The 12,633-nt window shown below is 41.1% G+C and overlaps 1 protein-coding gene across 1 annotated transcript in view; it reads left to right on the top strand.

Moving 5' to 3' along the window:
• Positions 1 to 12,335, top strand: part of PDILT (protein disulfide isomerase like, testis expressed) — a 28,627-nt gene extending 16,292 nt beyond the window's left edge. Inside the window, exons 5-12 of the mRNA XM_038186785.2 lie at positions 1,356 to 1,493; positions 2,061 to 2,171; positions 3,498 to 3,623; positions 4,571 to 4,768; positions 5,078 to 5,198; positions 6,554 to 6,735; positions 10,461 to 10,550; positions 11,995 to 12,335. Of these exons, the coding sequence (XP_038042713.2) occupies positions 1,356 to 1,493; positions 2,061 to 2,171; positions 3,498 to 3,623; positions 4,571 to 4,768; positions 5,078 to 5,198; positions 6,554 to 6,735; positions 10,461 to 10,550; positions 11,995 to 12,066 (1,038 nt within the window). The 3' untranslated portion in view covers positions 12,067 to 12,335. The remainder of the gene's footprint in view (positions 1 to 1,355; positions 1,494 to 2,060; positions 2,172 to 3,497; positions 3,624 to 4,570; positions 4,769 to 5,077; positions 5,199 to 6,553; positions 6,736 to 10,460; positions 10,551 to 11,994) is intronic.
• The last annotated feature ends 298 nt before the right edge of the window (positions 12,336 to 12,633 follow it).

Here is a 12,633-nt window from a genome sequence, read left to right as displayed (position 1 = left end):
TGTATGGATTGGAAGTCATAAAATATTACACTGTGTACGATCGAACTCTTGTAGTTCTGTTTCAGGCAAAATCTACTTTCCAAAGCATAATAAGGTTCTCAGGATTTGGGACTGAATAATACAGAACAACAGTCATAGCATAAATATCAGCTGTCAAAGCATGCAGTCAAGAAGTCAGCAAAATAGGAATAGTTTTTTGCTGCTTTTTCAGTGTGTCCTTGAAGCCTTTATTACCTGAAACATTCAATCAATGCTCTAAAGAGACTTTTATTCTGGTAACTTTCTGCCCAGTTAAAAGCACAATGTCTGCACTCCTACCTGAACTGACAAGGTCCCAAATGCGCTGGCTACAGTGGAGAGACCATATTTCATGGATGAGGAGAACAGGATTCATTACCAAATTGCCCTATAGTAACAGAACTGATGAACACATACAGCATAACAGGACTAATTGGAAATACAGTGCCCAGAATTTTGCTTTGCAGCAATCTGCTTGCGGCCATGTCTGAAGGAGGGCAGTTTTCCAATGCTGGGCCGCATTAAGAAGCCTTTGCTATCACAGCGATGCTGGAGAACTTCCTGAAGCAGGCTGACAGCAGATAGTGCCTGCAGATGTGTTTGACTGGACTCCATGGTTTCACTTGGAGGCTGAAATGACAATAGATGGTCATCAGCGTGAGCTACGGCATGTCAGAAATTTAGTGGGTGGAAGCTAACAAAATAATGTCTAAGTAAATAAAGAGCTGGATTTGGCCTTCTATTAGTCACAGATTGCTCACAAATATGAGTGCCAGAATGTATTGTGAGGTTTCAGCATATAAATTACTATTCAACTAGCATGAAATAATCGTCTGATTAAATCAAATCCAAATGAGCTGCTGCCTTTCATCATGCTTATTAACTGTTAGTTTGAGGGTGGACAGCACAGTGACTATTTGACAGATGTAGGAGCCAAGGTCCCTACTTTGAAGAGCCCTCGGTCGGAGCACCAAACGCATCAGTCAGGTCCTCATGCAGCAGGAAGCCCTCTCTGCAATCCACTGCACCCTGTCCATATGGGTCCCTCCACAGCTGTGCAGACACGCTGCAGCAGGGGAGTAGCCATCCGTGTTATCCTTCCCCAGCTGCTGAAGTCTCTGTACAGAGTGAATGCCAGCAGAGTGCAGGGCAGATGAGACGAGTACAGGAAGGACAAAGGGAACCATACACTCCCCTTGAATGTAATCATGGCAAGCTATACCCACTCTACAATGATCTCACTTCATAAGCCTTGAGGGGCCGGCCTCACCTGTGGCTCTCACTCCTACACATCCTAGCAGGATACTGGTTTTAATAAATTCTCTATATGGGACTAGGAACTTCGCAATAACAGCATGGAAGTTTTTTGTGAGACTGCCAAAGATGTGCCAGAGATGCCTTTTGGGATGACAAGCAGAGAGGACGTCTGTGCTAACTATGGCATCCAAAAGAACACTCTCGTTGTATTTAAGAAGGTAGGAGTGCAAGCCTAGCAAGGTAAGGTGCAAAAAGCTGCTGTGGCAGTTTCAGGCTATAGACAGGCATTTTAGTTTTTTTTTTTCAGGTTAAATAATTTCCTAGCTGAAATTCAACAGCTTACCCAGATCCCTATATTCTAAACCACCAATTATTAAGTCACCTCTTTTACTTTGAGTTGCTTTTGGTCAGGAATCTTCCAATCCACATCAGAAGAAGTGGCCAACAAGAACAAATACACAGCAAATACACAACATTTAGGCTACTAAGTAATCAGACCAAGGACATCTGAAGTGGATGTGTCACAGACAGCATGTTTAGATATAGTAAAGTTCTCTTAGTCTATTAAGATTACTGTGCAATTTAAAACTGTCAGCTGTATCTTGAATTTTTGTAATCTATGAATTTTTGTAAGCTATGACATTTATTTTACAAGTTACAGAATTTCAGTTACTGAAGGTAATAACACATCAAAGCTGAGAACAACAGTATTTTAGATTATAATCAGTACCTTTGTCCCTATAGTTGATAAAGCCAACAACCTCAAACTTCACTATTTATCCAAGGGAAAACCTGTGCATAATGAAGTGTTTGAAGATGACAGACAGAACAAACTGGATCTTACAAGGCTAATCAAAACCTTTACTTTGGATTTGGTCACTGAATATAATCTTGAGGTACGTTGTTTTTTTCATTGCATTAACAAAAGCCACAGGAGAAGAACAGCCAGTAACATTTCACATCAACCTATGAGAAACCTCCCTAGATTTCTTTTTTTTGTTTTGTTTTGTTTTGTTTGTTTGTTTTTAGGCTATTACACTGCTACAGGCGGCATGTTATGAAATTGCCTATATGCCTTGACAAGTTAGTACCTGCAGTAGAAAGGGTATCTGGCTATCAAACCATATGCTTTTCCTCACTTACTGCAACCTTTCACTTGCTGTACCTCTTACATTATAGTAAAGAAAGGGTGGAGAGGTGTGGGGAGAAGACCCCTGCCCCCCAATGTAAAGCCTCCATATAAGAATTTAGGGGAGAGGGAAGAGTGCTGTCTCTCTTCCTAAGAACAGCTGTTATTGTGAATGCTCTTTGAGCAGCGACTGTCTGCAGAGGAACGCATACAGAAAACAACTTAAGGAGCTCATCTGCTCCTTAGTGTTTGAGACTTTTGTTTGACTAGGCCAGCCCTAAACAGATCTACAAACACCAGCAGAATCCAACACGCAGCTCTTGGTCAAACCCAGCCCAGACGATGCACCCCTCTAGCAAGATGTTTCCTGGAGACAGGAAATGTCTGGTCAAGCTGTGAACCACTTGGACATAGAAATACCTCCATCCTGCGGAGCCAGGACAATGCCCTGGGCTTTGTAGCAGCTGGGATGGGTGGGTGGGTGGAAGGTCAGTCTCTAGCCTGGCTCCAGCCCTTCCACTCCCATGCAGCAACCCAGTCCTCTTGGCTAAGACAAAGGAGAAAAATTGCAAGTAGGAGGGGAAAGACATGGAAATATCTGTTTGCATGAGGCAGTATCCCCTTGACTGATCATGGTGTGGCATGAGAAAGGGAAGCTTTGTCCAGAAAAGGAGATGTAGGCTGCTGATGCCACCCAGAAGTGAAGGAAGTGCCCCTGTCAGGTCTAGCTGCTGCAGCTGGGCCTCCCTGGGTAATGCTGCCTTTCACTTTCAGCACATCTTCAGCATTAATTCTTCAGCATGTGTTACACAGGAGGTCAGACTACAAGGTAACAGCCGCTTCTGACTGTAAAATCTATGAATAACGATGAGTTTTTTCCTGGAATATAGAAAACACTCAGCAGCTGCTGATTCTTCTCACTCTATCTTCTCTAAAACAATGAAAGAAATCTCAGGGTTATAGAAATGATTGGGAACAGGGCCTGAAGAAGTAAAATTTGCAATAGCAGAGCTGAATGACACTGGTACTCTGAGCCTCTGATTCACTGTTCTGCTTAAAAAGAATGGAACAGCTGTTGATTCTTGTTTCCCAGACATCTGTGAAGATTTTTGATGTCCCTGTTGAAAATCACATCCTGCTGTTCATCCCAACGAACTCAAAGACATTCAATGCGACTTATGAAAACTACAAGTCTGCTGCTATGGAATTTAGAGGGAAGGTTTGTAATAATGAATCCTGCTTTGCAAATACAAATGCCAAAAATCAATGGAAAAACACTCACGAATGTTGTTGCTAAAATTACTTTGCTGTCAGCCTGTCTCTTAAGTCTATCAATCCCTTTAAAAGTTTCAGCAACTATTTTTCAGCTTGGGCCCTTAACAAAATGATTTGACAAATTCAAAGAATAATTTTCACTTCATAATGATTCTTTAAAACACAAAGATCACAGAAACCAACACTGATTCCAGCTGCTCCCAATAAACCTGACTCTGATTTTATGCACACAACTTCTTCCAACCAAAGATAGTTTCAGCAAGCTTCTGGCAATTTCTGCCAGCACCAGGCAACACCATGAAGACTGCAGGGTATTGCCTGAAGCCAAAGCTAAAATCAGGTAGAAAGCCTGAGAAATATTGCAAGACACCTGTATAGCCTTGTCTGTAACACACAAGTGTCTGCAAACACCTATAGGCAGTCACAGATGAGTATTTCAGTTTCAGTTGTCACTGTGCTCCTACTCCTGCTCTAAGTATGCTAAAGACTGAAGAATGATCATTTGTCTTACAAACAACACACATGAGTATTTAAAAAGACACATGGACTATATGTGTTTCAGCTCTTTTGTCCTGTGAAGATTTATTAAGAATGGCAATAAGAGCTTTGAGCGGTAATTCAGAAGCATTACTAAAATAAGCAGTGGCAAACCAGTATGAAAGGAAAGAAGGAAAATATCTGTTCCTTTTGGTTGCTTTAGCATTTATTAACATGGATCAAGGTATGATAAAGTTCACAGAGCTGCTGCTTGTTGGACTGAGATCAAAAATGGTTCTACACAGTTGCTTGTATTTAAGGTTAGGTTCTAACCCACTGCCAACCCGTTTCTCTAAATGGTTATACCAAAGGTTGAAGACTCAACCAGATGCCTGACTCTTTCTTTATTATCAGATAACATTTGTCTTGGTGAATACTAATGAAACCAGGAATGGACGAGTTTTTGAGTATTTTCGCATCAGGGACATTGATGTTCCCGCTGTGAGAATCCTAAACCTGACAAGCAATGCGAAGTACAAAATGCCTGCAGATGAGGTGACTTTGGAGAACCTAAGACATTTTTGCCAGAGCTACCTAGATGGAAAAGCAAAGGTATGTTCATTACTAATGAGATGAGATAAAAGGAGACTTTCAGACTTTCTAGTATGTCTCTATTCAAGAGAGGAGCAAACAATTCTAACCATCAACTATGCATAGGTGCAAGATAGCAGTTCCCCACTCAAGGGAGAGCAGGGAGTAGTGTGTGAAGGCTGGATAGGACACAGAGATATCAAAAAAATAACATACAGTAATGGTGGACATGAGTTAGAGAAAGGTCCCAGTGGTCTCACATAAACTTATCCTGGAGTAAAGTTTCTCAATGTTCCTTGCACTTTCACATCAGTGTTTGTTTCTGCTTAGATACATCTCTCCAGTGAAGAAATCACAGAGGACTGGGACAAGATGCCAGTCAAAGTGCTTGTTGGGAAGAATTTCAACAGGATTGTCTTCAATAAGACCATGACTGTGTTTGTCATGTTTTGTAAGTGTCACTGTTGTATTCAAACATTAAGTTGCTTTAACATGATCAGTTGGAAATGAAAAAAGAAAGCTCATGCTTACAGACCAAACTAATCTTTGCACTTTACAGAAGTCATGCTTAACAAATTTTTGGTGTCTGGTGAAAGCATTAAAGACTTTTTTTTTTCATATCTATGAAAATGCTGCAATACCTTGATGACTTAGGGTTGCACTGAGTAACACTGGATCCCTTAAATAAATATTTGTCAAGGCAATATCAAATCTCAGTGTTGAAAGAAAATGACACTAGAATGTCACGCTGCACAATGGAACATTATAACACACACAGTATGAGTCAGTCTGTCTTCCAAGGACAGAGGGAGAGTTAAGTAAGGTTGTCTGGTTATAATGCTCTAGCATTACATCCCGAAGAGGAGTTGCTAGATTAAGATATCAAACTCCTTTTCCTCCTCTGTCTGCAAGGGAAGCAGTTTTCCCTGCTTGACCTTTCCCTGCAAGAAACCACTGCCCTCTCCTGTACCAGTTGGCAGGGTTAGTTTGTGTCTTAATTAATTTGGTAAAGCAAACATACAGCATTTACAAAAATACAACATTAAATATAACATTAACAGAAATTCTTAAATGTAGCACAGTCCTGTAATCCTTGTTGTTGCAGCAGCCATTTTGTCCACTCAAGGTCATGTTGCAGTACCACGAACAAGCAAGCTGCCATAATAGTGATGTAGGCAGGAATCGAACCATGTCCTCTAGACATGAAAGGCTGGTAAATGGGATGTAGCTTTTTCAGGAAAGTGTCCCAAAAGTTATATTTCCATCCAAACTGAGTATGACCACTCCTCTCATGACTGAAGGACTGTGATCGTGTATGTTACTTAATGGCATGCTGGACTTGCCTTTTTGCTAACCTGGCATGTGTGCAGTGCAAAACACCACCATACCTCTAACTCCTCCTTCCAGTACAACTACAGTGTAATTTCTGAACACAGTTACTTTCAGTATGTGTGAAGTGTTTTGTGCTTCTGACAAGTACCTCATCATGGAAATGATCCAAGTCTTATTTGGGCTGCGCTGGTTCTCTGGCACTCCTCGTCAACAAAGTCATATGACAAGTGTTTTGTGTTTGTTATAGTCATGAAAGGCTAAAAAGAGTTAAAACAGTGCTGCTGCCAGAAGTGCATTAGAGAAGCAGCTAGTTATCCATACACAGAAACTCATGAAGGGAAGGTAGTTTCAAGTGGAGACTGACCACAAGTTTACAATTCAAAACCCTGTTAACTCTTACGGGCTGAAGTGGGTACCACTGAGCATGCCAGCACGTGCCCTTCCACCAGACTGTTTTTCCTTTTACATCTGCAGATGCCCCTTGGTCCCATGACTGCAGAAAACTCCTGCTAATCTGGGATGAGCTAGGAGAGAAATATCAAAATCGCAAAGACATAATCATTGCAAAGATAGATGTCACAGCAAATGACATCCTGTCAGTTGTGTTGGATCGCTATCCCTTCTTCAGACTGTTTCCTGCTGGAGCCGATTACCAGGTGAGAAGCTTTAGGGGAAGAACGGGATGGCACAGCTGCACACTGAGGGGTGGGTGGCTGGGTGTGCGCACACAGATCACAGTGAACAAACACATGAGAAAGGTGTCCTTTAAGCAAGAAGGCTTTGCTGCATATCTAAACAAAACTGAATTCTTTGCTGACAAGACCCTGATTTAGAGAGGAAACCCTTCTACCTTCTGCTAAGTGTGAGGCTGCGGCAAGAGCCCAGGCACCATTTCCCATTGCAGACCTATGAAGTCATTACTGCTTATATTCTACTGTTCAACAACCTGCAATCTGCCTGCTGGGTTCTAGCAACGGTCTCAGCTTGGAGAAAACTTACAGCTCGCCTCCTCACCATTGCAAGAGATGTACAGTCTCTGAACTACTGGGTCTGTTGTTTCTGGAGCAAGTATGACTATAACCTCAATAATACTGGCATTCCTCTTGTTATATCCTCTATACTTTCACAAAACCCAGATCTCAAATTTTTCTCCTATGCAGTTATGCCAGTAGTTTTATCTCATTCAGCCTCAATAGGGTTTTTTTGTTGTCAAGACTAATGATCTTTAGAATATGCTACCTAATGCATCAGCTATGCTACAGAATAATCAGAAGATGCCACAGCTGAAAAAGAAAAATATTAGACAAAGTTACATTCCTCCAACTACACAGATAATCTAATTAAGAAGAAAATATGTCTGCAGCCAAAATAAATTACATTCTAAGATGCTGCCATAATTAAGACATTACTAAGCTTTTCATTTTTCTTCTTAGTCCCAAACTTAAATTGAATTCTAAGACATTTGCCCATGTCCTCATTTAATCTTTTAGGGAGAGATTTTGCTTTCAGATGTGCATGCACAGCTTCTAATGAATTGAACTGTAGTCCTGCACACTCGCACCATGCTTAGTCTTTGCCCAGAAAAGCAGAAACCCATTAAATGCTCATAATAAATGTCAGTTTGTCAAAAAATATCAGTAATGACTTTAACTATTAAGGGGTAGTTTTACACTTAAAATACCCTAAAACTAAAGTGTGTTTGAAATCTGAAGCTCCCCCTTGGCTACCAGGCTTTTAGGCCAGTTCCCATGGCTTTGGAGATTTTAGCCTGCACTTGACTGCCCGTGCAGGTGCCTGTGGTGGCTGACCCATGTGTTCTGTCCTCTTTCTTACTGCACTGTATGAGCTGCTGGCCGCAGGCAATCAGAGATGAGCAGGGACATGCTCAAGCCATTAACACAAAGGCACTGCAACAGCTCAGCCACTTCCTACTCAACCAGCAGTCACACAGGGAATTCTTCCAAGTACACCTGTACTTTTCCAGAAGTTAACCAAGGCCAGGGTGCAGGATACAAATGCAATATCCCAATGGGCCAAGACTCAAGAGTTGTCCTGTGTTTCACACTGTATTGGCACTGCCCCAAATTTACAACCCCTACTTCCTTGCTCTAGCAATGATAAGAGCAATGGAAGAGGCTGGGAGTCCAAGAGAAACTAGTATGTGCAGGAGGAAGAAAAAGAGAAACAGGAAATACATACAGTCCACCACCACCTGGTACAGCCTTGATTTCACACAGGCATCTTCTCTAGCTGTCTGTATTTTGCTACTGTTGGAAAAAAAAACAAAACAAAACACATGAGCTTTGTAATATGCTCTGCTGATCCTTCACATTGTTTAAAGACTAAGGATGGATTAGTGCAGAAGCAGGTAGAATTCTAAAGATGGAATAACTATTAGAAGACTCTGCAAAGCACAGATTCAATGCAAATTAAGGAGTGTGAACTGGCTCCTGATAAACCACTGGAAATGTGGCTAACATAACATGACCCATAGCTCATTTCTAGACTGGGTTATCATGTTCTCTGGCTACAAGAGCCCCCCTTACACCTCCTTAAAGGCAAAGCCATGGGCAGAACACAGTGCTACAGAGTAACTTGTGAGCACTCTCACCTGATGAGACCAGATCAGAAACCACCCTCCTCCAGGCAGAAGCATCTGCTTGGTCTCCAAGCTATGACCAGCCTGCTTTCTAGTGGAGTGCTACTCCTTAGTCTAAGAAAAGGGCAGTTTCTTCTGAAGTTAAAGACAAGTCACCCTCTTATTTTCAGTGGATGCAAAACTAGATGGCTGACTTTTTTTTTTTTTTTTTAAACCTGGAGTCACCTAGGGTTAACTGGAGTTAAGTGGAGCTTGATGAACTCAGACACCTATATAGCTGGGCATTTACACATTTGTCCACTTTTCCAAATTACCAACTCAGTGCTCCTATGTTTTTTCATTCTTGCTCCATTTAATAACCATTGGTTTCAGTATGAGGATGTTGAGCCTAACAGCTATTTATATCAATAGCCTACATAGCTATGGATATACAAAATTTTTGATGTCAAAAGCAAAAATCAACTTTCTCAGTGAGACAAAAAAGTTTACTCCTCCCCCATGGAACAATTAAATTTAGCACTTGGCTGTACACTGGGGAAGAGTTATAGTCAGAGCTGGAGAATGAGGGAGTAAATCTGATGAGTTACATCAAGGAAGGAGTGACCAGGCATCATCTGAGCTCCATCTGTGAAGCAGATGAACAACTCACCCACTGTGTCATCTACTTCAAACGTGAGAGAAAAACATGCAGTTTTTCTGGCAGATTTTAAGATGATTCTATTTGTTTCTATGGTTGAAGTGAGAAAAATAACATTTACATACACTTACGCACTGATTGCTCTAACGGGAAGTGTTGACACATCCTCAGGTACCAGGGCAGGGATCAGCTGCTTCTCTGGCTTTACAGGTCTTTGGTCTGAGAAATTGCTATTCCTGACGACAGAGCTGATGAAAATCAAGATTCATCAGGGAGTATTAATTGCCTCTAGAGGAATCAAATAACATAACTCAAGAAAGATAAGTTTGTAAACAAAAAATAACCTCAAGGCTGCAAAACATTTTATTACAAGAGAATATCTTACTGCACAGGGAGTATTAAAACTGTGTATACATCCAGTGAGTTCACCAGAGAATGGAGGTGTTTTCTTTATAGTCCTTTGAACTTACATCAGGCATAATAGCAACTAGGATAAAGTAATGTAGCACTACTGGTCTCCGTGGGAGTAAGTCAGCTTACCCCCAAGTGAGAATGGGCATCTGCCCATTTCTAAATATAGTCAGCTAACAGCAGTCAATTCCCAATGTCACACACATGAGCTTCTATACATTTTTATTGAAAGACTTGTGCAAAATCCTTTCAGACTTCCAGAGAACGGTATTTGAAAAAAATCTTTAAAATACAGTAATGGTGCTCAGACTTACTTAGTGTTTCTTCCCTAAACTTTTTCGTAAGAAAATCTTCAACAAATCTCCAATTTAAGATGAAGTATAAGAAAATTAATGTCTCTGTTCATCTTCCTCCTGTTCTTACTGAACATTCAAGTTGTGGAACAGGTGGTACTTCTGGACTGTGTATTTTAAAACTGCTTCAGGATTTTGAGTTTCCATCAAAATCTTTATACAACTTCTAATGTCATGGCTGGAACCATGAAAGACTCTGCTCTTCAAATAGCTTGGAAATGTTTATCTGCTTTAACCCTGTCCTCACTTTTTATTTAAACTGAGCACCAAAGTCTAGAGTGTGGGCAATCTGAAACACTGAAATCCTTCAGCTTATTAGGCTGTTATTTCCAGCATTTTGTGTAGAAAGTTGAATGCTTTCCTAATCTTCAAACTCTGCAGGAAGTGGCCTATGCTGGGGAGCATACCTTGGCGGCATTTTCTGAATTCTTAGAAGAACAAATCAAGACAAAGGCAGAAACAGGAGAAAAGGTAGGCGTTTGATCCTGACAATGACTGATCTGCTATGAGATCCAAGGCATGTTCACACCCTATATGGCCCAACCTAAGGGGCAATAGCATATCCCCCGTATAAGGGCTTCAGCTCTTGCTCATGTCAATGCTCAGATGGTTCTTACGAGCTCTCAGCCAGTTTCAAGCATACCAGCTTGGCAGGACCATGTTAGCTGCAGTCATACCACTGCCAGACAGGCATACACCCACTCACGTCCTTGTTTTCATCACACAGAAAGCTCTTCTCCCACTACTCATGGTACCTCTGAGCCACTACATTAACACTGTACCACAAGGCAGGAAGGAACCTGCACCTTGACCAGTGTAAGCAAAACTTTGCCAGGATTTTAGCTGGAAAAAAACTCCACAGAATTGGTCTCAGCTACAGCTGGACTGGTTCTAACATCCACGATTATCTCATCGTGCTGCATTTAGCATGGTGTCCCATCTTCATTAAACAATGGCACAACTGAGACAGACATTGCCCCCTCTCTTGGCCATCTGGTTAGGACAGCTGCCCAGTTCCTCAGCTCTCATCTCCTGTCAGACCAGCTGAGCATTAGCTGTCTCAGATCACACTCATCATTGATTCACTCCTGCCTTTACTGCTCAACTAGGTGCTTACCGACAGAGAGAGGTGACAGAACCAGAAGTCTGCAGTGCAGGATCAGACATCTGACTCTGCCCAGTCACTGTACACTTCCACTTCCCAATACCCCAAGCCTAAGTTTGGTGTCTGCCTCTTTTGCATGTTGAGTGATGATCTGTCTGCAACAGATCTGTTGAATTCCCCCCCACCCCCCAGTCTTACGTACAATGTTACAGAGCTGTGTATATTCTGTCATCTCTTCTTCACACTTTATTTTGCATTAAAGCATAAGTAAAAAAGCCCACTTGTGAAACACTATCCAGAAAGCGTGCTTTGTGTAGTAAAAGGGGTAGACAGCTGACATTTGCTCATACGTTTGTATTCTCCATCCTTACTAGACACCCTCCAAGTTTTCCCGGAAGAGTGCAGTATCAGACCTTTTGCAGTACTGTGCTTGATGTGAAGTCTCCTGTTGGAGTAACTTCCTCCTGACCTCAGAGTATTCCCAGACAGGACAAATGAGAAGGTAGTGTCTTCTGTAGTATGCCCATTATCTTACCACATGCAGTTTCCAAGTTCATATTAAAACTTCACACAAAACCTCATCTATACTTCTTCATAAACCAGTCTCTGGTGTGAAAACAAAACACGTTTTTATCAACAGCAGCACTACTTCCTAACTCATTTACATGCCCCCATGTTCCTCGGTTGAAATGATGAAAACACATTTCATATCTTAATTTTTTTTTTTTGAAAGTAAAGAATTACAAAAGCAATTCTCTTTGTGAACATGAGTAACAAACAGCTTTGCTCTTGCATTTGCTTTTTCAAAAGGATCCTTCAGGAGGAAGCAAAGAGGATCTCAGCCAGAAAGAGACTGTAATAACAGAGAAAGAAGAACTTTAAGAGTACAGAGAAAAAGAAAAATTCTGAGGATTGTGGGGAATCCTTCCTGGAAGGAATTCATTGCAAGAAGGAATCATCTCAAGCGAACACAAAGCTGGACCAAAAAATAAAAGTGAAGACTTCACTATCAGTTGTTTATTATGTGATCTCTCTTCTGAACCCAGTTTTACTAGTAGTTTTATTAGGATCAGTTGTCTTCGGTTCTTAAAATATTATCAATTTGCCTAAATAATACTTTTACTATTAATATAACTGCTTCTCATTTAGAAAAGTGTATGTGCCATGGTTGGTGAATCAATATATAGTACTATTCTTGTTGAACAAAAAATGTAGCAGGTTTGCAAACAGCTAATCTCCCTTTAAAACAGTAGGGCTGTGACAGGGTAAACTGGAAAGCAACTGCTCCTTGAAGCTAGAGGCTGTGCACAAAGTGGCACCAGTGGGCAGTTTGTGTTTATTTTGCTCATTATCAAGCAGCAGAAGATGGAGAAATTATAATAAAATTTAATTCCAGTAAGAAAACCACTATACCTAATACACAAAGTCACTGGTATGATCCACGTTTCA

The sequence above is a fragment of the Anas platyrhynchos genome, chromosome 15 (assembly GCF_047663525.1).
Source record: "Anas platyrhynchos isolate ZD024472 breed Pekin duck chromosome 15, IASCAAS_PekinDuck_T2T, whole genome shotgun sequence".
NCBI lineage: Eukaryota > Metazoa > Chordata > Aves > Anseriformes > Anatidae > Anas > Anas platyrhynchos.
This window is presented reverse-complemented; position numbering and strand designations above follow the sequence as displayed.